Below are 25,327 nucleotides of genomic sequence, written 5' to 3'. Positions count from 1 at the left end.
CGACCATAACCCCTTTATTAATTTGGAATTTGGGAAAACTTCCTGAATGAAAATTGTATCCTTTTGAAATACCTTTCCAACGGTATATCATGGGGGTCAAGGGGACATCTGTACAAAAAGTTATGGCCATTTTACTGAAGGAGTACAGAGCAGTCCGTTCACTGGTCATGTTATACGAACTACTTATACGGCCCATATAATTTTATACGGACCGTATAAGTCGTCCGTACTTCATGACGCTCCAAATCGACGTTCTGTTCAACCATGATGAAATATGGTCCTATTATACGGACCGTATAATACGTCCATATTACTTCCGCCTCACTTTTGTATAAATTCAAGCCTTGAGTTCTTTTATTTCATTATTCACAATTCCAAGCCCTAGCAACAATCCAAAACATCAAGGTAAGTCAATCCAAACCCTTCCAACTCAATTCTAACATATATTCTAATAATCTAAGCAAGAAATTATTGTTCCTAATCTAGGGTTTTCAAGAAAACCCATCTCAAGGTTCAAGAATCAAGATTTAGGAAATCTTCTCCAAAACCCAAGTCTTTAATTCAAGTTTTGGAGCAATTAAGGTATGTAGAACTTCCATCCACATGTGGGAATCTCTACGTTCTTCCCCATGCTCCGTTTCTTGATATCCATGAAGTTCAAATCCTAGGGCATTAAACCCAACATATTGGTAGCCCGTATTTATGTACATGAATTTTGTATCTATATTCGTTATTGTATTCCTAATCTTCCATTACGGTTATTAGGAACCCTAGCTTAATCCATGAATCATGAATTCTTCCTCATGTGTTCTCATTATGTTTATATGAAACTTTATGATTTTATCTAGCAAGTTACAAGCATGTTTTCAAGTCAATTGCATATATATGATTATGAACTATTGTTATTACTCATGAATCAAGAACATGTTTGCAAGACTATGACAAGTTATCTTATGAAACCATATTACAAGATATTTCATGAAACCATGTTACAAGTTATTTCGTGAAATCATGATTACAAGTTATTTCACGAAAATCATGGGCTTCTTAGCCAACTATATCATGTTAATGTTTTTGGGATTTGCTTAGTTAACCGAGAAGGCTCAGATAGCCTGAAACTACGTAGCCACCGTAGGATAACGGTTGTCAGCAAGGAGGCACCACCTTCATTATGCAGTTTGGATCCTTACATGCTTATTATTACTTAAATCTCATATCCCTGGCAAGGTGTGAGTGTTCTGCTGGTAGGACACAAGTACCCGATTATGTTGTCGGTTATACTATAGCGTTCCCCGCGTTACAACCAGTTTTACATACATGTATTTCCATTGATTTCCTGTTTTCAGACTTTACTCACGTTTCATGCTCATGTTCAAGTTACATTCAGTTTCAGTTCATGTCCTATACCTATGTTGTGTCATGTTCTTCATTTCAGCAGGTTTTACATACTAGTACTATTCACCATGTACTAACGTCCCTTTTGCCCGGGGCCTGCACTTCAGGGTGCAAATACCGGTTTTCAGGAGCATACACCTGCGCAGTAGGATCACATCAGTTATCAGCTTATTAGTGAGCCCCACTCCTCTCGGGGTTCAACATGGAGTCTGCATTAGTATTCAGTTTATGGTAGTCCAGGGCCATGCCCTGGTAGCTAGTATTCAGACATGTTTTAGAGGTTTCATAGACAGATGTTAGTCCACAGAGTCAGTTATGCTTTCATGTTTGCAGACTGTTATGTTTTCATGATATTTCATGCTACGAGATAATTTCAAGATTTTATTCCGCAAATTACATTTCCATGATTCATTTAAATTGCATCATATAGATTATGTTGTTTTGATGCCCATGTTGACAAGCAAGCCATGAGGTTCACTCGGACACATGCAAGCAAGGCCCGAGTGCCGTGTTACGCCCAAGCCATGGTTCGGGGCGTGACAGACCCTCTGTCATTTTATTTCATTTTCATCATTCCTTCAGATCCTCAACACCCCTAAAAACCCTCCCAAGCATATTCAAGCTAATCCAAGGTGAAATCAAATATTAAAATGTTAAAAGTCCCTTCTTGTGACGGATTTGGAAGGTACTTCATGGTGAAGTAATCTCTGGATTGGAGTATTTTTGAGTTCTAGAGGTAAGTTTTCATCTTGTTTACTTGATTTTGAGCTTGATTAAGCCTTAGTCATCTTGTTGGATAAGAAAATATGTGTGATATACCGTATATTGAATTCTTGTTGGAGTTGAGAAGTATGGGTTGTTTTGATGCATATTCTAATGTTGTTAAGGGCTGGAAATCACGAGGGTTGGTTGTAGTTGTAGTAGTAGTACTTGTTGTTGTTGTTGTTGTTATACTAAGTATATTCGAAATGGAAGAAACTTACACGAGCGTTGATATAATGACATCCCTCATCTGGATTATTTTTTTCGCTATAGATTACCTGTTATATATACTTGGGCAAAGGTGCAAATATACCCCTCAACTTTGCGATTTGGAGCAGATATACCCCTCGTTACAAAAGCGGTGTATATATACCCCTGCGGTTACAAAATGGTGCAAATATACCCCTCCCGTTATAAAATGGTGCAAATATACCCTTTTCGCTGATGAGGGTTTTTAAAAAAATTCATGTACGTTATTTTTTAACTAAAAAAAATGCCACGTGACTTTAAAAAAAAGTCTACCCATTTTTTTTTTTTGAGTAGACATACTTTTCTAGAGCCACATAGATTTTTTTTTCGATGGGTCGGGTCTGATTCGTTTAAAAATATGGGTAGATTTATTTTTTTTTAAATCGCGAAGATAATTTTTTAAACGAACCATACCCGGCACACCAAAAAATAAAATTACCATGGCTTTAGAAAAATATGTCTACTTAAAAAAAATAGGTAAACTACTATTTTTTGGTCAAAAAGCCAATGCGGTTAGTTCTTCTTCCTTTTAAAAAAATTTCCCAAATCTTTTCCCTCTTTTAGTTTCATTAAAATAGGTTTGGGAAATATTTTTAAAAAAATTCCCAAACGTAGGTTTTCCCTTTTCAACCGTTCGGCTGAACAACCCTCTTCTCTAGTGCAGTTCCTAGCATTAATCCTTCAGGTGCGTACTCTCTTCATCTAATTTAGTTACTTTTGTTTAAGTGTTATTCTTCTTCTCAACTTATAGCTCTTGTACTGACTTTTGAGACAACGGAATACATCTTTTATTGCTCCATTAATTCAAATTTGTTTTTTTTTTTTAATTCAGTTCAGGCTTGGATACATGCCTTATTGATTGTATCTTCAAGTGTCTTGTGTATTTCTGCAGGGATGTATCCATTTGGGCGAACCAACTTTAGATTGTCACTGCTCATGTTCTAGTAGTTTTCTCTTTTTCTCTTAATTCTATTCATTTTTCTTATCTCAGTAGCCGTATGATTTGGGGGTTTTCAGTTGCAATTGCAGTTATTTCTTGAATGAGTAATGAAACCTCATGGACAATCTACCTTCAAATTTATTCCCTTTTTCAAAGGGTGTTGACATTCTAGAAAGACCATTCATTGGCAGACATTTCCTCACATAACTTGAAGAATATGATTCAGTAAATCTTGTTAAATAAGTTTCAAAATATATTTCAGACAAATAGTACCTCTGTTATTAGACATTTTGCTTTTGGCTACAGATTAGTCCGAGTTGTAGTAAGGAGCTCTTTTATTCAACTAAAAATTTCCAAATATAATTTATTACTTGTATGATGTTTAACTTGCTTAAACTGACCCATAAGTTAATACAACATCGAAGAGCACATGCACTTTATTTTGTTGTTATTTAGTCGGGGAATTTGCTAAGACTGTCTCTCGCTTCTACACTGGGGTATCTGAAGAAACTACATGGTATTTAATGAATGCATCTCTTTTACTTGTTATGGTCTGATATATTTTTTCTTATCTACCTCATGCTTTTGTTTTCCACTTTTGTCAGCAAAAAGAAAACTTCCTCCTCTAATATGTCTTGCATCCTATAATTATGGCGGATATGCAATTTTTTAAGTAAAAATTATGGCGGATATGCACGTTTATAATGGTACTTGAAATCCTGAAGTACTTACTGAATAGCATTACATCCTGTAGTAATCTTTTGTTTCTATATTTCTATAGGTTGCTAATGTTGAATACGTATGAAATTGATTGAGTGTATTATGTTCTCTTTTCTATCATAATTTGGCTTTGCAAGAGTTTTTAGAAGTTTACTTTGAAAAGGTTTAAAATTTTGGCTCATTTTTAAAAGGTGGTAATGCAACGGAACGGAGTGGAAGGCCAGAAGATGTCCTCTTTGCTCCGTTCTATGGCTCTTGGGATAAATTAATTCTTTTGCAAATACTCAACTTCAACGATGTGATACTGTTGGAAGGCGAATCCTTATATACCGCGCATGTGGATGATATTATAATACCTCTTTCATCCATCCTCTCATTTCTTTAACTAAGCTTTTAAAAGATGTTAGTAATCACTTTCCGACTGCTATATATTTGCATAATAGAGGTTAAGCAAATATTTGAATAACAACACATTGATCGTTTTGCTAGAGAATGGAACATAGAGTAAAAAGCCATTTGTAACTATCTTGAGTCAAATTTGATCAAGTAAACTCCAGTCCCGTAGGTTCATCGCGTAGCTGAAGACTACATTTCACTCCCTATATCTCTTTTAGGTAGATTTCTTCTGTGTGAATCTCCCCCCTCTTCATATATCTCCATACAGTTCATTAAACATCATCATCTTCTTTGGAAATAACAATGCAGGAGTGGTGGAAACTCCCTTGAAGCTCTCAAAAGATAACGTGGAGCTGCAATTTTCTGCCTCGTTGCATTCTGCATAAGGTACTTAGTAGATCTTCATTTCTTTGAAAATGGTGCATAACTGAAAGAAGGAAATAACCATATTGTGTTGTACTCTCTACTTGTTGCTTCAATTTCTGTTGTTGATTTAAGCTATTAGTCATAACTAGCTAGTATGTGTATTTGCTAAGCCTCACCCGTTATACATTTTGCTTAGATGGTAAATAAAATGAAAGAAAAATCTTTTTTATATCTTTGAGTCAATAAGGAAAAATGAAAACCCGCTTCAGAAGAAAAAAAAAAAACATCAGAAAGAAGGAAACAAGAGACCTTCAATGAAGAAAGGCACAAATAGATAGTCCAAGACTAATAATTATAAGATGAATAACATGAGAAAGGACAAAGAAATTGATTTTTTTTTAACAATAAAGTGAAATATCAATTGTTTAGTGTCGCCTTTCAGGACTATGCTCTTTGGTAAGAAAAATTATGGCTAAGAGCCTTGATAACAACACTAAACCACCCGCTAAGCGAGGCGAGGTGCTTAACATGTTTTGGGCCTTGTTTTAGGGCTTAAGCGTGTTTTGACAATGTTGTTTGTTACGATAGGTCAGAATTGAAACAAATTTTATGCAAGTCACGTTAGAGCTTAACTAGAACTACATATTGGATATATTTATTTTAATGTACTTGGTATTGAGAACATATTGAAACAGGTTTTTGGAATTTTATGCATGTGATTATCCAATTACATCTGCATTTCCGCTAGAAACGTTGATCTACAACAGCTTCGCAATGATCCTCCTCTGTACATTAATATGCTACTCAACACATAACCACATCATTTTGCAAGTAAGATATATTGTATGAGTTTATTATTAGTTGCCTGGCAATTTATCCGCAAAGCATACAACCGAAGTAATGATAAAAGTAGCAACTGCATGCATAAGCTTTGACTCTTAACCACTAGAAACCCAACACTAGAAACAAGCTTAGAAAAAGCTACGCTAGTCTTACAACGTTTCATTGCCACTAGAGACAAGTTTATAAAAGGTTATGCTTGTGCAACTGCCTTTATTGCCACCAGAAGGGAAAGTCCACAAGTGTAAGCACTCTTTCACCACTTTGCTCCCTATTTTGGTTCCTTATATGGCTCTAGGCAAAACTCACCTCATGGACTAGCTTTTGGGATTGAGTTAGGCCTCAGATCCATTTCTTCACATGGTATTAGAATCAAGTGACAAAAATTCTCTCGTCTAAAAGTCCTTAACTTTCTGTTTTGGGAGAATATTTTTTTTTTTGAGAGAATTCCTTCACTTTCTCTATTCCAGATTTAGAACAAAAAAAAAGATTGTTTCCCTGTTGTTGTATGTCCCCATATTGAGCCCCCATGTAACATTGTCCACATTCCAATTGACTGGCCTTGAGAGGGGAAGGGGGAGGGGTGTTAAGTGTAGCACATTGGTGGAGGGATGGGTTGTTTGCTCTTTATATGATCTCGGGCAATCAATTTCTTCACATTTTACAAGCCTGAAAACCTTAGGCTAGGTCATTTAAAAGAAATATGAAGAGAACTCATGTGATAAGTCAAGTATGCAATTACTTAACATGACTATGCCTGAGTTTCTATGACTCTTACACATAAGTGATTACTTCAGTAATAGTCCACAGTGTTCTACTTGTAAACTCTAGAGGTAAAAGCTTTAAAGGACGCATCCATAGATTTAGGAATTAAGAGAGAAATGCACAGGGTTTCAAAAGATTCCAGAATATTTCATTGAAACTAATATTTTAAAATTTCAAAACTTTATAAGTATAGTATTACCAATTACCAGTGTGTTTGTTGATGCCATTTCTGTAAATTGCACAGTTTGATGCCTGAATAGCTAAGAATTGAATTAGAATGAATAAATAACTGATAATTTTGAACTATTTGATTACAGCTTTTTCCAAAAACCACTACCAAAACATCTTGTAGCATCGTTCTTCAAATTTCTTACAGTAAGTGCTCTCTTTCTCAGTTTGGATAATTCTTTTGATATGAAACCTTTTGTGCATTTTTCTACAAGACTAGTTCCTGGACACTTGTATTCTCTTTGCTATTTCATTTCAGTGTTGGTGGAAATTTTTTGGCCTGCAGTTCCCCTTGGTAAGTTTTTGCCCTTTCCATGTATGAGATTTGACATTTACTAAATTTTATATCAAGAAATTTGTTGCATGCATACTTACTGGTTTGATAAAGGGTGCACATTTTTTTGGAATTGGATTGTGTTGCGAAGTATTAATGAAACAATTGTATGGATTCAGTCACTCTGTAATTTGTTATTGAAACTGGTTGACAAGTTCCCAGTTGTGTGCTTATGTAATGATTTACATTTTAGCTTGTAATTATTTTTTTACTTTCTTTCTAGGCTTCTCGCTCTACTTTCTGTTTTTCTCATTCCTCTATAAATAACCATGACATCAAGATTCTTTCAACTTTATTCACAGGAGATAACAAAGTTCATGCTTAACGCTGTTATATTTTTTCAAATTGTTGTGTATAAGTTTAGCTCTTCCTTCTGCACATTACTGTCATTGGTCTCGTGCTGACACGGGCTCCAACCGTCTAGTATATATTATATATACTCCACTTTTTTTGCATTATGGATAGGAAGTTAATTGACCTCTTGTTTGTAAAATAGATGCATATTCAATTGAAATCAAGAAAATTCGTGGAAAAGCCAGAAAAAGGGTCTTGAGAATGGAAGTAATCTATGGAAAAAAAGATGATACAAGAGCCCAGTTGGTAAAAGAAGATCGCCTAAGGAAATTCCATCAGCAAAGCACTATCAAATGAGTGGGGAATAATCGCTCGAAATTTTGTTTTTCTTCAAACAAGTGGAATGAACTCACAAGAGAGGAGAAAGAACAATGATTAGATATTGTATTTTTCAAGACAGTCTCATTTTTGTCATAGGAGATATTAGTTCGTCATAAATTGACTACATTTGTGACAAAACATAGTCTTTGTTCCTGACTTGCCTTCTGATCAATAATATAATTCACTTTTTGACTACAGTTTCAATTTGTATTTTATCACAATTACTATTGTCAGTAATCATGACAATTTATAGTGACAATTTTGTTTTGTCTGTAAAAACAATATTTTTAGTGACGACATGGTAGGTTTTAACTACAAATTTGTAAGTCATTTTTGTAAACGCAAAGTTGTCACTAATTTATAATTTAGGGATGAAATATGTTTTCGTATATAAAAGGTCGTCTTTAGTGACGAAATTACTATTGTTCAACTACGAAATACATATAACTTCAGAGACAATTGATGTCGTCACTAATTAAACTAAAACTTTAGTGACAAAGTGATTTCGTCGACATTAATAACCCTTTTAGTGATGAAACACACTATCAACTACAAATTTGTGATACTTTCTTTGACAAATGAGTTCATCATAAATAATACTCCCTCTGTTTCAATTTATGTGAACTTCTTTCTTTTTTAGTCCTTACCAAAATGAATGACCTCTTTCATAATTTGGAAACAAATTCACTTTATGAAATGATTTACAACCACACAAATATTTAAGACTTATTTTGAACCACAAGTTTTAAAAGTCTTCACTCTTTCTTAAATATCGTGCCCAGTCAAATGGGTTCACATAAATTGAAACAAAGGGAGTATGTATTTGGGGACGAGACAATATTTCGTAGTCAATACGTCTATATTTAGCAACGAAACACTAAGTTGTCTATGTATACATTTAGCGACCCACATTTAGGAACGAATGATTGACGATTTGTTTTTCGTCGCCGAAGGTTTTTAGTGACAAAATATAATGTTTAAGTGACAAAATAATTCGTCGTCGGTAATCAAATTTGTTGTAGTGGCGCTTTGCGCGATAATTGAATAATTATTTTGTAATAGAGTATGACAATCATTTTAGAAAATAATATGTCAATTCCTGTTGGAAGTTTCTCCTATAAATCTAACATACAAATTCATAAAAAGAGTGACATAAGACAAATATTCATAAAAGCTTAGATCGAAATTTCAAGCTTCGTCTTCTGAGGAACAAAGTGCTACAAAAGGAGAAAACAGGGAAAATAAGTTTGCAGGAGCTACATTTGTGAAAATGTGTTATTCTAAGTCCATAGAATTTTTTAAAAAGTCTATACAAGGTGTATTGTTACTGTCAAATTCAAGTTGCTTAATTTCGTATCAATTTTTCCTTTCATGTTTCTTCCTCCTCTTCGCTGTCCTCGTCACCATTTACTTCCTCGTTCTCTTCCAATCACCAACCTAAATAAATTAACACTTCTTAATTACTAAAGAAAAAAGATCATAATTAGTAATAGCTACGTTATGAAAAAAAGACAGCAAGAAAGGAAAACATTTAAAAATGGAAAAAATAAGAAAAGGGAAATAGCTAAGTGAGAAAGAGAGGGAGGATAATCAAAGGTGCGAAGTAAAATTACAATAGTAGTGTGATGCAGGCTATGCCTCCACTAAACAGTAAATGGAGGGACCTGGTTGTGTATGCTTATGCAGTGGAATCCCTTATGCAGTGGAAATCTTGTGATGCGAGAATCAACACAAGATTTTTACGTGGAAAAACTCCTTGCCAAAGGGATTAAAAACCACAACCTATCCCAGTAGGATTTCAACTCCACTAACCGAGCAACTTCAGGTTACAACTCTATCGTAAGCTAGGAACTAATCGTAAGCTAGGAACTAACTCCCATAATCCCTCACCCTTACAATAACACTTATGCAACGTAGGAACTAACCCCTGTAGTCCCTCCACACTTGCAATACTCTGATTGCAAGCACCTCCACTTGACTAACTCTAGCCAAGGACCCTAATACACGTAGACTCACTCCAGCCTAGTGTACCACTCAAAGGCACCCTTTGAGAATTCATCACAGTGACTAACTCTAGCCACACACTAATACAACTAAGCTAACTCTAGCCTAGTGTACAACTCAAGAGCTTGTGGAAGCAACCTTGAGAATTTGGAACACCTATAAACAACTTCTTTTTATGGAAGAGTAGGTTTACAGTTTAAGCACAAAAGAATAAATACTCAACAACCTAAGGACCTAAAACATCTTCAATTCCAGATCTGGTCATTCGGGTTACTGTGGCAATGTTCTTGAGGAATACCTTGAAAGGTGGAGACTTGCACTTTGGATGGAGCAATTTTCGGATTGTGCAAGAATGAGTCTTCTCTTGGAAGATGATGTCCTTATATGCACGGAGAGAGAAAGAGAGTAGAGACGACAGCTGATGAAATCTGGACCGTTAATCAATCGGCCTTGCTGAGGTACTGTTGTACAACTGCATTATATTTTTTAGCAGCACGCTTTACAGCTGTGTATTTGTACTTTCAGATTCAGTGACCAGGACCTTTACCTGGAGGAACCTGGTTCCTTATCAGTTCTTCGAACAAGTTGTAAGTACTGGATACATTGTCAGTATCTCTACAGCTGCATTGTTAGCTAAGTAGGCGGGACACCCAATCCCATCTAATCCTTCTGAATCAACATATCTGGTCTCTCATATATGAGCAAATCCTGCAGGCATTTGATCCTTCAAGGAGCATGTTAGAAAACAACATATGAGATATCATAAGGTTAACCACGTTCAAACAAGTGAATCTAATTGTATCTGGTTCCTTAGGATTTGTCATGTCATCAAAACATATCAGTTCTTATCATAGTGCCAGTGCCAACTCATGTTGTCCTGTTTGGGTTATATATACAAAAATTAAAGAATGCATTTGAGATTTCAAATGAATACCCCCTCCGTCTCTTGTGTTTGACCAAATTAATTTAAAACTCATTTTTGAGTAGCAATTAAGTGTTTAGCCAAACTTTTAAAAGTGCTTCTATATTTTCTCAAAAGTGCTTTTGGAGAAAAGCTACTTCTTTTAGCTTTTGAAAAACAGCTTCTGCTACTCCCAGAAACACTTTTTTTCTTTCAAAAGCTTGGCTAAACACCTCACCTTTCTAAAATAAGATTATTTTTTTTAATTAAAAAAGTGCTTTTGGCCTCCCAAAAGAGGATTAAGAAATTGACTTTTGAAATTGCTAAGGTAATACGATTAATAATTAGAGTAATTACACAAGTGATAAACATTATTAACAACATGCAAGAAGAAAGAAACCAAATTATTTAAAGTTGTGGGGGGAAAAGCAAAAGAAGGAGGAAAAGGATGGTATAAAATTATTCATACCGGTGTTTACACTAACCAAATTAATATACGACATATGCCTTCACATTTGAAAATTGAAAAATTGACCTGCCTTTTAAAAGTGTTGAAGAATAAAGTAAATCACCAGTTCAGTTGTTGTTGTTCTCTACTGCAGGAAATGGAGAATGACAGTACAATGTTAATAACGAAATTTGTCAAAATTAGGGGGGGAAATAGAATGAAAATAGAGTATGTCTTGTATGTTTAGGGAAAAAAGAGAACGAAAAAACCGAGTGTTCCTTGTATGTAAATCATTGAAAGGTGTTTCCATACTGGTTTCATGGTTGGAATATCTCCTTTGTGGCTCTCAGGTTCTGAGTCGTCATGTCTGCAGCCTTGCACTCGGAAATAACCGTCAAGCAGTTATAAATACATATGAAGACCAATACAACAACAACAACAACAACAACATCATAAATACATATGAAGACCAATACAACAACAACAACATCATAAATACATATGAAGACCAAAATATAATAAAATCAAGGTCTAAGTACGTACCTGAATTTGAAAAAAATAGATATCTTGAATGTGGTCAACACGCTAGCATCAAAAAATTTATGCAGAGTAAATTTAAAGAATACCTCCAGGGAAAAAAAGTTAAAGAACACCAATTATAATCTATTTTCATAAACAAAAGCATACCAGAAATGATTTTTTTAAGTTAAGTGACCACTGATAAGGATGCCTTTGTCAATATACTTTAATCTCTCCTTAAGATACATAATTCAAAAAGTCGCACAACCAAGTTTGATTATGTAATATACTCAGAGACGTAACAATCTTGAATTTAAAGAAAGTACAAAATGGAAAGGGAGTTTTTTCCACCAAAAGGGCTAATTACAGACCCCGGCAAAAATCATTAAGTGACAAAAGGAGATCTTATTCCACCTTATGAAAACCACTAATCGCTCGAGCATAAAGCTTTCACTGTTTCAACTTAGCGGTTAGCCTAAAATTGTCGAACAAATCACATAAGTACAACTCAATCACAATGGTAACTACTAATACAGTTTTAAAAAACCTAATTATAGATTGCAAATGAATATGTAGAAACTTACAACAGAAAAACAATTGTCCTTCTTTTCGTGGAAAAATCTTTCGCATTAGAGTAAGCAATAAGAATCATACCTTTGGAATCGATTACAAGAAGAACACAAATGGAGATTTTAGGGAGAGGGAGGAAGAAGTGGAAGAAAATGAGTGTAATGTTGTGGGACAGAACGATAGATGCTTTGATTTTGATAGAAACTTGGACTCTTTAGTAACCGTTGTGGACTTGGATTCTGCAGTAACTGTTGTGGCGTTTGGTAATAACTTTTGGACTCTCTAATGGGTGTTAGTGGTAACATTTATGAGTTGAAAAATTCAAAAATCTAAGAAAAAATATAAATAAGAATAAAGGTCATAGAGAGTGCCACGTAAGTGGGCCTTTGTCCCTGCTTTATATATATACAGATTTGGAGCTCTCATGGGTACTTCCATGGTAATTTTCGGCTGCTTTTTTTCCTCTCTTATTTATTATTTTTTGGGTATATTAGTTCAATATTTTCCCCTTGCTTTTGAATTTCTCTTCAAGGTGTAGAATAGTGAGATCGATATCTCTCATCCTTGCTGTTTATTGCATTTCTAAACTATGAGATAATACAAATGGAATTGACAGCAACAACTCAAGAAATAATTGAGAAGTTTGTGACTGTTATAACTATTATTTATTATTGTGGATGTCTATCTTTAGGAGAAAAATTAGGGTCAGTGACTTTGGGATCAAGTTAGTTTTCCCTTATAAATATAGACGTTTTCCTTCATTGTAAAATCATCCCTAACAAGAGAAATAAGAATTGTCCTCTCTTCTCTACAATATTTTGCTTCTCGCTTTATTATTTTATAACACATTATCAGTATAAGACTATGTCTTGAGCACTTGAGTTTCATGGTGAACCGTGGAACTTTGAAATTAATATTATTTCAAGAGTCTGTTGCTTTGATATCATGGCAGAGATATAGGAGAATCTATGAGTTTCAAGATAAGTATCTTGTGAAATCATAAAGTAGATTATCTTGTGAAATCATAAAGTAGATTTTTTGGAACTACAAAAAATCCTAAATATTTAGTAATGATTCTAGAATAGCCTAGTATAGTATCTTGGATAAATAGCTTGAAGAGATTTCTAGATAGTCTAGAGTATTTCAAGAAGATAAGGTTTGTTAGATTTTTCTTATAGATGTATCTAGAAGAATGTCTAAAACCATCCTTAGACAAGTATAAATAGGAGTGGACTTGATCATTTGTAACCAAGTAATTCAAGAAAGCCTTTCTTCCATAACCAAGTTCTCCTATCTAAAATTTTCTTTCTCCTTTCCAAAGCTTCCTCTTCTTTAGTTGAATCTTCCAATCTTAGTAACAATCTTGGGCTAGCAGAAGGTTTCTCCGATTTACTTTTCTTCTGCTATATTTCTCTACATGGTATCAAAGCCATAGCCGTAGTTGGCTTCTAGATTTTATTTCAAGATCGGGTTAGAGGTACATTCAACTGGTTTCTCTAAATGGATTTAAGCGGCCGTGTTAATGGACTAGGGATGGAGTTGTTGCATCAGTCCAATTACAAGGTATGGAAGACATGTATGGAGTCATACCTTGTGGGAGAGGATTTGTGGGATGTTGTTAATGGTAGTTACATAAATCCTTCTGCCGATGCACCGGAAAATAATAACGCACGTAAGAAGTGGAAGCAGATTAATGCCAAGGCGGAGTTCATCCTGAAGAGGTCCATCTCTCCCAATTTATTTGATCATATTATAAAGTGTAAATCAGCTCATGAAATATGGAGGACCCTTGATCGTTTGTTCAACAAGAAGGATGAAGCTCGGCTACAGATTTTGGAGAACGAATTGGCCAACACCATTCAAGGTAATCTTTCTATTGCTGAGTACTTCTTGAAGATTAAAAACTTATGTTATGAAATATCTCTATTAAATCCGGACGAGGCTATTTCCGAATGAGAAGAATTATCATTCGTGGTTTGAAGTCGGAATATATTCCTTTTGTTACATCAATTCAAGGATGGGCTCAACAACCATCCTTGGAGGAATTTGAGAATTAGTTATCGTCACAGGAGTTATTAGCCAAACAGTTGGCTGGTGTATCTGTCAAAGAAGGTGAAGGAAATGCTCTTGTAGCCGATAAGAGGAACTTTAAAGGAAAAGCAACAGATAGGCTACACTCTCGCTCCTTAGGTGGTTCAAGCTCGCCAGGAAAGAAGGAAGAGTCTTCTAACAATCACGGTAAGAAGCCTCCCAAATGCTATCAGTGCGGCAAAATAGGACACATAAAAAGATATTGCCGAGTCAAAGAGAGTAATATGGCTCAAACTGAGAAAGCTGCTGAAGAAGAAGAAGATTGGGGAAAGTGCTTTGTAGCTGAGACTCGAGCAGTAGATGCCATGGCTTCCATCAATTTTGAAAAAGACTGGAATGTGGATTCAGGATATGGGCACCATCTCACTAGGGATGAATCTAAATTTTCCAACTTCCGAAAATACAATGGTCGTGATGTCATTGTAACAGCAGATAACTCAGTTCATCATATGGAGAAGGAAGGTCATCAACGAGAAGCAGGAGGACTCTATCACTCTCAACAGTGTCTTTCATGTTCCAGGTATGAGGAAAAATCTATTTTCAGTTGCAAATGCCGTAGATGCTGGAAGTTATCTATTATTTGGCCCACATGACATGATGTTCCTTCAAAATATCAAAGAACTCAAGGCAGATATCATTCATACCGGTAAGAGAGTTAATGATTTATATGTCTTATCTGCCTCTAATTCATATATTGAGAAGATGAGTAGCAATGATAATACATATCTGTGTCATGCTAGACTTGGGCATCTTAGCATGGATAAATTAAAAGCTATGGTGAAATTCAATCTAGTAACAGGATTACCAAACTTAAGCAACTTTGGTGGAGGAGAGATTTGTGAAGGATGTCAATACGGAAAGGCACATCGTCTTTCGTTTGATAGATCCTTGTCAAGATGCAGTGCCCATCTAGAACTAATTCACAGTGATTTAATGGGGCCAACAAGAACTCCTTCATTCTCCGGCTATTCTTATATGTTAATTCTCATTGATGATTTTAATAGATTCACTTGGGTTTACTTTGTGAGGCATAAGTCAGAAGTTTTCAGCAAGTTTATGGAGTTCAATGAAACGGTTGAAGGCGAGCTCGGTTCCAGAATAAGGCGGTTGCGGACTAATAATGGTGGTGAGTTCACTTCTGAAGAATTTCTCTCTTTTTGTTGTCAGCATGGTATTAAAAGAGAACTCACCTGTGCTGATACACCACAACAAAATGGAGTGGCAGCAAGAAAGATTCGACACTTAACCGAGACATGTAAAAGTTGGCTTCATGCCAAAAATTTACCTAGAGCCTTATGGGCTGAAGGTATGAAATGTGCAACATATGTGATCAACAGGATGCCGCTTTCTCCAAACAACATGAAGTCACCCTATGAATTAATGTTTGGAGAAAATCCTAGCATAAAATACCTAAGAGTTTTTAGCTCTATCTGTTATGTTCATATCCCAGATTCTTAACGAAGCAAGTTGGATGCCAAGGCAAGGAAATGCATCTTTGTTGGATATGACGAAAGGAAAAAGGGTTGGAAGTGCATGGACCCGAAAACTCATCGCTTCATTGTTTCTCATGATGTCGTATTTGATGAAGTCTCCTCGTATTATGGAGCAGCTTCAGAAGGAGAGGGTTTTAAAATCTTGAATCCTGGAGTTCCAAGCTTACCCATCACAGGTGTTTCCTCGGATAGTACAGCTGCAGAGGAGCTAGGAGAGAAGGGGAGCTCGGGAACTCACCAATATGAAGCTCAACAAGAAGATAATTCACGTGATTCACAAAGACCAAGAAGAACTATTGTTAAGCCAGCCCGCTTCAGAGATAAAAATTTTGTTAGTACATATTCTTGCTTCTTTGCAGGACCAATTGACGATGAAGAACCTTCCTCGTTTGAAGAAGCTAAAGGAGTCAAAGAGTGGGATCTTGCTATGAATGATGAAATGGAGGCTTTAATGAAAAATCAAACTTGGAGCCTTGTACCAAAGCCCAAAGACGTACAACCCATATCTTGCAAATGGGTTTACAAAATTAAAAGAAGAGCAGATGGCAGCATAAACAGATATAAAGCAAGGCTGGTTGCTCGAGGATTTTCTCAAAAGTATGGTGAAGACTACGAAGAAACCTTCAGTCCGGTGGCTAAGATGATCTCAGTTCGAGTTGTATTAGCCATGGCAGCATCATACGGTTGGAAATTATGGCAACTTGTCGTGAAGAATGCCTTCTTGTACGGGGAACTTGACAAAGATATCTATATGGATCAACCACCCGGGTATGTCTCTAACTTATATCCTGATTATGTCTGCAAGCTTAAGAAAGCACTTTATGGACTCAAGTAGGCTCCACGAGCATGGTATGGAAAAATTCCACAATATCTACATTTTTGTGGATATGCTGCATCACATTCAGATCCTAGCTTGTTTGTTAAGAAACATGGAGACTTGCATGTTGTTGTTCTGTTATATGTGGATGACATGATAATAACAGGAAACAATGATGATGAAGTTGCGAGGCTTCAAGAGGAGCTTGCCATAAGATTTGATATCAAGAAGATGGGAGAGCTACATCATTTTCTTGGCTTAGAGGTGACAAACACGAGTAAAGGGATCTTTGTTACCCAAGAAGGGTATGCTAAGAAACTTGTTGACAGGTTGGGGATAAAACAAAGCAAAAAGTGCTCTACTCCCCTTGAGACTAGCATGAGGTTAAGGCGTGAAGAAGGCTCACTTCTTGCAGATCCCAAGCCTTTTCGAGCTCTTGTTGGAAGTCTTTTGTATTTGACTATTACAAGGCTAGATATTGCTTTTTCTGTTGGATATGTCAGCAGATTTATGCAATCACCAAGAAATCCTCATTTGGAAGCTGCAAAGAGGATTCTGAAATACATCAACTCAACATCAAATATGGGCCTGCTCTTCCAAAAGAAGAATGATTTGGTATTAATTGGATATACTGACGTCGATTTTGGTGGTGATTTGGATGATCGAAAATCTACGTCAGGCTATATTTTTCTTTGTGGTGGAACAAGTGTTTCTTGGTGCAGCAAGAAGCAAGACTCAGTTTCTTTATCAACTACGGAGGCGGAATATAAAGCAGCAGCTCTTACTGCTCAAGAATGTGTATGGCTCCAAAGAATTGCTGAAGATTTGCATCTGTCTATATCAAAGCCAACTGCTATTTTTGAAGACAATCAAAGTGCTATCAAGCTTGCAAACAATCCGGTATTTCATGCTAGAACTAAGCACATTGAGGTGGAACATCATTTCATCAGAGAAAAAGTTCTTGATGGAACTATAAATACTTTGGAAGTGCGAAGTCAGGAGAATATTGCTGATATCTTCACCAAGTCACTTCCTAAATCTTCATTCGAGTTCTTTCGCGACAAGCTTGGTCTAGTTCCAAAAATTCACTTTAAGGGGGAGTGTGAAATCATAAAGTAAATTTTTTGGAACTACAAAAAATCCTAGATATTTAGTAATGATTCTAGAATAGCCTAGTATAGTATCTTGGATAAATATCTTGAAGAGATTTCTAGATAGTCTAGAGTATTGCAAGAAGATAATGTTAGATGTTTCTTATAGATGTATCTAGAAGAATGTCTAGAATCATCCTTAGACAAGTATAAATAGGAGTGGACTTAATCATTTGTAACCAACTAATTCAAGTAATTCAAGAAAGCCTTTCTTCCATAACCAAGTTCTCCTATCTAAAATTTTCTTTCTCCTTTCCAAAGCTTCCTCTTCTTTAGTTGAATCTTCCAATCTTAGTAACGATCTTGGGCTATGATGTGGCGTGATTTTACGCCACAAATCGATGCTTTTCTGCTATAAGTCTTACTTGTTTTTAAGCAAGTCTATGTGAACTCAGGTGTTTTTAAGCAAGTCTATTTTACGTGGTTTTTAGTGTTTTCAGGTGACGGAACAGATTTGGCATGACAACAGTTGAAAGTGCAGACCATGAAACCGGGCCGTATTCCATGGTCGTATTAAAGAATAAATAGAACAGAAAGGCAGGCTGAGAACATGGTGAATTACGAGCTCAGTTTATGGATCGTATTTCAGTTTACGGTCCGTATTTCAACACGTATTTAACCATTCGAGCAATTGACAGAAAGTCTGAGTTTTGGAAGTTGAAAGAAGACCAGGCAGTTTAGGGGCCGTAAACCACTTTACGGTCCGTATTTCAAAAGATGGAATTTGCTCACAATTGGAAGGACGACTTGGTCGTAAAATGATTTACGGTCCGTATTTCATTTTACAGACCGCATTTCGTAACGACGGGACCAAAGTGCAAATCTGTAACTTTTATGTTTTCAAAACCTATAAATAGTCATTGTAGGGTTTTTAATAGACATCAGTTATTATATTTTTGTCTCTTGACTTAGAACATTAAATACTCTCTAGTTTTTGAAGATTCAAACATCAATTCAAGTATTATCAATTCATATTTTCTTCCAAAGTAAGCAATTATGAATTCTTCAATTTATTATTTCTTGTTCTTTGTCATGAGTAGCTAAATTCCCTTACTAGGGTTGTGAACCCAATGATGGGTGTTTTGTGATTGGGTTTGTGATTGATATACACATAATGGATTATTAGGGTTTAGTTATTCTTCATTCTTCACTCATAATTAATGGTTGCAAACATTGATTAAAAGCCATAAACCTTGATTTATTTAGGAAAATAATTAGGGTTGGTAAGAATAACTAACAAGGACTCAAAGCTTTAAACTTTGTTTAATAAATTCACTTAGGATTAAGAAGAATTTTACTTGGCATGATTAATCGTTCTTCATGGTCACTTTCTTATATTTGGAAAAATCATAGAAAGACATAATCTTTATTTATTGGGAAATAATAGAGATTCACATAGAGATTAAGTGCATTCATACAATGATCCATTAGAAGTATATCAAGATCAATACCCATGATCATACACCCTATCTAGCGGGGACACAACCTTAGTTTCTTTTATCATAAATTACCACCAAAGCAATAGATAGCAATTAGTTATAGAAAAATCAACTTTTACCAAAATCATCGGATTAAGACATTAGACCTAGAACTTAGCATCGTACGACTTTAGTAACCTTTTCACACCATATTCCCTGTGGGATTCGACCCTAACCTTGTTGGGTTACTATATTTGACAACGTTCGCGTTATACCATTAATAGGTGTAATTTGAGCGTATCAAATTTTAGCGCCGTTGTCGGGGAATACAGTTTGAAATTACTAAATAGTGTTTGCTTTGATTAAAGTCTTTTGCTTATTCCATCACACCTTGTTTGCTAATCTGTGTAAACCAAGTGAACATGAATCAAAATTAGCAAAATCAACGTGCTGATACCTAGGGGAATCGGTTGAACAATCAGGCGAAGGAATCTGATGATGAGAATATTTTTGCTGAACTTGTTCCAGAGGAGGACTATTGTTCAACCTCGAGTTGGAGCTGCTACTGTGAAAATTGGCTCATCTCTATACCAGATGTTGAAACTTGAGGGATACTTTCGGAACTCTACCGAGAATGACCCTCAACGTCATTTGCATAATTTTGTGGACGTGTGTGCTAATCACATCCAGAACAATGTTCCACAAGATGTTATTCGGTTAAGGTTATTCAAATATTCCTTAGCTGGAGAGGCAAGAACATGGTTCGAGAAGCTGCCCCGAAATTCGATTACTTCATGGGCAGAGATGGTAGCTGCTTTTCTCACAAAGTGGTACCCCTAGCAAGAAGGCTGAGATTCCTGACAAGTTATATGAATTCAAGCAGCGACCGGGGGAACAACTATATGAAGCCTGGGAGAGATTCAAGGAGTATTTGCAGAAGAGCCCGAATCATGGTTTTCCGGAACATATCTTAATGGAGAAGTTCTACCGAGGGTTAGATCCAGTGACACAATCAGTAGCTAATAATGTAGCTGATGGTTGTTTTATGAACAAGACCTTTCGACGAGTGACCACTATACTTAACAAGCTGACGACTCATAATCAGGCTTGGCACTCAAACAATGTTGATGTGGTACCGTATGGTAGTGCTATGATCCAGAATATAGTGAAGGAGAATCAAGACACCCAGCAAACTTTGGCAGAACTTGCAATAAATATTTCCTTGCTGACGAAGAAGTTTGATGAATCCCAAATCAAGAAGGTAAATGTTTGTGAGGATGATACAGTTTTGCCAAAAGGGATGTACTATGCTCAAGATGGTCCATTCCATGAGGGGTCACCTATGCAGGTTGAAGATGCTAATTATGTCAATAACTCTCAAGGGAGTTACCAAAGACAGAATTACCAAGGTGGCTATCAGCACCCTCCTAAAAAGGGAGGACTTCCGAGTGACACTATTACAAATCCCAAGAATGGGGGAGGCGGTGTAGACCGTGTGTTTGCCATCACTACTAGGAGTGGTAAGACACTCCAGGGGGCTACTGAGAAGGTGATTGATCTTGAGCAGATAGATGAAGAGGATGAGGTGCAGTCTGAAGCACCCATTATTGCTGATGAGAATCCTACTAACAAGAAGGTTGCTGATATTCCAGAGATGGTGAAGGAAGCTGAAAACACAAGCAAGCAGGCTGTAAAAGGGGCTCTCCGCCCTTTGACGCAGCTTTTCACATCTAAACCTCATTTTCCTCAGAGGTTGGTAAAGAAGAAGGAAGATGCTAAGTTCGAGAAGTTTTATGATCAACTGAAGCAGTTATCTCTGAATTTTCCCTTCTTGGAAGCTGTCAAGGAGATGCCCGGTTTTGCGAAATATTTGAAGGATCTGCTGACCAAGAAGAAAACGGTGCAGCATGAAACCGTGAGTTTGACTCACACTGTGATTTCCATCATTTCAACTACAACTGTGCAGAAAAAGTGATATCCTGGGGCGTTCACCATTCCTTGTTCTATTGGGCACCATGATTTTGCTCGTGCTTTGTGTGATAATGGGGCGAGTATAAATTTGATTCCCCTTGCTATATATAAACAATCAGGTTTGGGGATGCCAAGGCCGACTACAATGAGATTGCAGATGGCTGATAGGTCTATCAAAAGACCTGTTGGGGTGGTTGATGATGTAATTGTGCGGGTTGGTGATTTTATGTTGCCCGCTGATTTTGTGATTCTTGACTGTGCTGTTGATCGGGACATTCCTATCATTCTGGGGAGACCTTTCCTTGCTACAGGAAGGGCTCTGATGGATTCAGAGAAAAATGAAATCAAGTTCCGAGTCAACAATGAAGAAGTGACTTTTCAGGCTAGCAAAGGGATGAAGTTACCAAGTGCTTACGAGAGTATTTCGGTTATTGATTCATTTGATGTTGTTGATGAAGCAGTGGAGTTCAAGATGGAAGAAGAAAGTTTAGGTGAGGCTTTAGCTGGTATTCGTATGAATTTCGATGCTAAAGACATGAAAGGCTATGTGGAGACAGTTAATTCACTTGTTGGGTTGGGCTCATATACATACCACCTAAAGAAGCTGAATCTTGATCTGGAAAATAGAACAACTCCTCCAGCAAATCCTTCGATCATTGAGCCACCTAAGTTGGAGCTTAAGCAGCTCCCATTACATCTGAAATATGAGTTTCTTGGTCCAGACAATACATTACCTGTGATTGTTTCAACCCTATTGACTGAGGAGCAAATTTTTCAGCTTTTGGAGGTGTTGAGGGAGTATAGGCGTGCTATTGGTTAGACCATAGCAGACATTCGAGGTATTCCATCTGGGATCTGTGAGCACAAAATTCAATTAGAGGAGGGTAGCAAACCGAGTGTAGAGCATCAGAGGCGACTGAACGAGAATATGCAAGAGGTCATCAAGAAAGAGATCATCAAATGGCTGGATGCGGGTGTGGTTTACCCAATTGCTGATAGTAAATGGGTGAGCCCAGTCCAATGTGTTCCTAAGAAGGGCGGCATCACTGTTGTGCCGAATGCAAAGAATGAGTTGATCCCGACCAGAACTGTTACCGGATGGAGAGTTTGCATGGACTATCGCAAGCTCAACACAACCACTTGCAAGGACCACTTACCTATGCCCTTCATTGATCAGATGCTTGATAGGCTAGCGGGGCGTTCCTACTATTGCTTCCTTGATGGTTATTCGGGCTACAATCAGATCAACATTGCTCTAGAAGATCAGGAGAAGACCACTTTTACTTGTCCTTATGGGACGTTTGCATTCAGCTGGATGCCTTTTGGTTTGTGTAATGCACCAGCCACTTTTCAGAGGTGCATGATGTCAATCTTCTCTGACATGGTAGAGGATTTCTTGGAGGTGTTCATGGATGACTTTTCTGTGGTGGGTGATTCATTTGAAGATTGTCTTGGCCATCTGGGTCAAGTGCTAAAAAGGCGTGAGGAGACCAATCTGGTGCTAACTCGGTCACAAAATCTCTGAAAAGGGAATCGAGGTCGATCAAGCAAAAATTGATGTGATTGCAAAACTTCCTCCACCTATCTCAGTCAAAGGTGTCCGACGTTTCTTGGGACATGCTGGGTTCTACAGGCGCTTCATCAAATATTTCTCCAAGATTGCTAACCCAATGTGCAAGCTTCTTGAAAAAAAAGGCTAAATTTGTGTTTGATGATAAGTGCCAGAAGGCATTTGAGGAGTTAAAAGAGCATCTCACTACGGCCCCTATTATTGTTGCTCCTGACTAGTCCCTGCCATTTGAACTGATGTGTGATGCTAGTGGTTTTGCAATAGGTGCTGTGCTTGGGCAGAGGCACAATAAATTATGCACCCAATCTATTATGCGAGCAGAACACTGAATGCTGCCCAGATGAATTACACTGTGATGGAGCAAGAGCTGCTTGCCATTGTGTTTGCTTTTGAGAAATTTCGGGCCTATTTGTTGGGATCCAAAGTAGTGGTTTACACTGATCATGCAGCCTTGAGATACCTCATGGCTAAGAAGGAAGCAAATCCGCGACTGATCAGATGGGTGCTATTGCTGCAAGAGTTTGATTTTGAGGTGAAAGACCGCAAGGGTACTGAAAATCAGGTTGCTGACCATCTCTCTCGGCTTGAAGAGGTTGGGAGACCTTCTGATGAGCTTGATATAGATGATGTTTTTCCGAATGAGAGGGTGTTGGCTGTGTCAAATGAGGTGGCACCGTGGTATGCTGACATTGCCAATTATTTGGTAACAGGCATAGTTCCAGAATATATCAAAGCCTACCAAAAGAACAAATTCTTGCGGGATGCTCGGCAGTACTATTGGGACGAGCCTTATTTGTTCCGAACATGCGCTGACAACATCATTCGGCGTTGTGTTCCGGAAAGTGAAGTGATGGCAATTCTAAAGGCGTGCCATGACTCTCCTGTTGGGGGTCATCATAGTGAAAACCGGACTGTGGCTAAGGTACTTGAGTGCGGCTATTACTGGCCGACTATTTTTCATGATGTTAATTTATTGGTGCGGTCCTTTGATTAATGTCAGAGGCAAGGGAATATCGGCAGAAGGCAAGAGATGCCTATGAATTTTGTTATGGAGGTAGAAGTGTTCGATGTCTGGAGGATTGACTTTATGGGACCCTTTGTGAGTTCGGGTGGCATGAAATACATCTTGGTTGTTGTGGACTATGTGTCAAAATGGGTAGAAGCGGTGGCTTTACCTAATAATGATGCCAAGAGTGTTATGGGTTTCCTCAAGAAGAACATATTACTCGTTTTAGTACTCCGAGGGCTATAATCAGCGATGGTGGATCCCACTTTTGTAATAGAGCTTTCGCGGGATTGATGGAGAAATATGGTGTAAAACATAGGATGTCAACACCTTATCACCCTCAGACAAGTGGACAGGTTGAAGTGTCCAACAGGGAGATTAAGAGTATTCTAGCGAAAACAGTGAATGCAAATAGAACTGATTGGGCCCGCAAGCTCGATGATGCTCTATGGGCATACCGGACTGCTTTCAAGACTCCTATTGGGACTTCACCCTTCAAGCTTGTATTCGGAAAAGCTTGTCACTTGCCAGTTGAACTTGAGCATAAGGCTATGTGGGCGCTGAAGAAACTGAATATGGATTGGGAGGAAGAAACCAAGCTCAGGTTGTTTCAGCTAAATGAGATGGATGGATTTCGGTACCAGGCATATGAGAGTGCAACACTTTATAAAGAAAGGATAAAGCTGTTACACCTCGGAAAATTTTCGTTCGTGGACAGTGAATCGACTGGCGAAGGACGATTTCGAGTATCGAACTAGTGATGCCTTAATGATATTTAGGAGAAGAATTATAATGCCCCTTGTGTTGGTAATTAAGTGCCAAGTAAGTTTCAAGAAGGACCCATAAGCCAAATATGGGCCTAAGCCATCCAAAAGGGCGAGTTAAGGAAACATTTTCGGAGGATCTGGTTTGGAGGGGCCAAAACTCCATTTTAAAGTTGGAATTTGGGAAAAACACCTCAGGATGGACGTTGTAGATAACTGGAAGAGCTTTCGAACCGTAGGTCGTGGGCCCTCACAGCATATCGGGATCAAAGGTTATGTCCATTCTACGACAGACGGTTTCGGGGCAAAAATATCACTTTCTGGCACACTCCGCGACACCACCTGCGACTCGCGGACACGACCCGCGACCACGCCACTTCATCGCGAATGGTGCCAGTGACGGTCGGTAGTCTGGCACGATCCGCGACACAACCTGCGACTCGCGGAGCATTTCCGCGACTCGCGAAGTGTGTCGCATGTCGTGCCAGTCCAGAAAATTCTGGACCCCTTTTAAATGTACCCAACTCGTCCAAAAATCATTTTTTCATCTTGTGGGCTAAGGAAATCTCTAGAACTCTCTCCAACATCCATCTATAAGAGATATCAAAAGAAAACCAAGATCAACAACATCAATTACATGAAATCAAGTGTGTAGATTCAAGTAAAGCTTATCTTCTTCAAGGAAATTCAAGAAAGAGTGAAGTAGGGTTTTGGTGCTAAAGAGGTATTCTCTTTCAAGGCTTGTTCAACCATCATCCAAGGTGAGTTTTATGATCATCCCATGTTGTTTAAGGTCTTAGAAAGCTTAGATGCTTGAAATGTAGAAGAACATAGAAAATGGAGTATTTTGAGTGAATAGTGACACAATTGGATGATAGTGGGATTGAATCACGGATGTTGGAATGTGGTGATTATGAACATGTTTTGAATGATG

At 37.4% G+C, this 25,327-nt stretch overlaps 1 protein-coding gene, 1 long non-coding RNA gene and 1 other non-coding gene across 8 annotated transcripts; 1 reads left to right on the top strand and 2 right to left on the bottom strand.

Annotated features, from left to right (window-relative positions):
• The first annotated feature begins 2,945 nt into the window (after positions 1 to 2,945).
• On the top strand, positions 2,946 to 7,858 carry LOC132606784 (uncharacterized). 6 transcript variants are annotated; one of them, XR_009570074.1, is made up of 7 exons: positions 2,946 to 3,091; positions 3,299 to 3,350; positions 4,772 to 4,849; positions 5,524 to 5,659; positions 6,751 to 6,808; positions 6,921 to 6,956; positions 7,492 to 7,858. XR_009570074.1 is itself a non-coding variant. In XM_060320416.1 (6 exons), exons 3-6 carry the CDS (start codon positions 5,603 to 5,605, stop codon positions 7,644 to 7,646), a joined length of 306 nt encoding a protein of 101 aa, XP_060176399.1. In that variant the 5' UTR covers positions 2,946 to 3,091; positions 4,772 to 4,849; positions 5,524 to 5,602; the 3' UTR covers positions 7,647 to 7,858. The 6 variants fall into 6 exon arrangements, 1 of the variants encoding a protein (XP_060176399.1); XR_009570071.1 differs by lacking the exon at positions 5,524 to 5,659; XM_060320416.1 differs by lacking the exon at positions 3,299 to 3,350.
• Positions 7,859 to 8,857: 999 nt separating this feature from the next.
• Positions 8,858 to 12,342, bottom strand: LOC132605301 (uncharacterized). Its single transcript, XR_009569135.1, has 3 exons — positions 12,197 to 12,342; positions 9,973 to 11,608; positions 8,858 to 9,107 (listed from the first exon to the last, which is right to left on the bottom strand). It is a non-coding gene; the product is annotated as an uncharacterized LOC132605301 (long non-coding RNA).
• A 7,591-nt stretch (positions 12,343 to 19,933) lies between these two features.
• Positions 19,934 to 20,039, bottom strand: LOC132608519 (small nucleolar RNA R71). Its single transcript, XR_009570432.1, has one exon. It is a non-coding gene; the product is annotated as a small nucleolar RNA R71 (small nucleolar RNA).
• Between the last annotated feature and the right edge of the window lie 5,288 nt (positions 20,040 to 25,327).

This window comes from Lycium barbarum, chromosome 8 (genome assembly GCF_019175385.1).
Source record: "Lycium barbarum isolate Lr01 chromosome 8, ASM1917538v2, whole genome shotgun sequence".
Lineage (NCBI taxonomy): Eukaryota > Viridiplantae > Streptophyta > Magnoliopsida > Solanales > Solanaceae > Lycium > Lycium barbarum.
Note: the sequence above shows the minus strand (reverse complement) of the source record. Positions and strands in the feature narration are given on the sequence as shown.

Coding starts and splice junctions, on each gene's coding strand:
- LOC132606784 (XM_060320416.1), top strand. CDS start 5,603: ATGATCCTCCTCTGTACATTAATATGCTACTCAACACATAACCACATC. Junction 5,660..6,750: donor ATAACCACATCATTTTGCAA/GTAAGATATATT, acceptor ATTTGATTACAG/CTTTTTCCAAAAACCACTAC. Junction 6,809..6,920: donor CGTTCTTCAAATTTCTTACA/GTAAGTGCTCTC, acceptor ATTTCATTTCAG/TGTTGGTGGAAATTTTTTGG.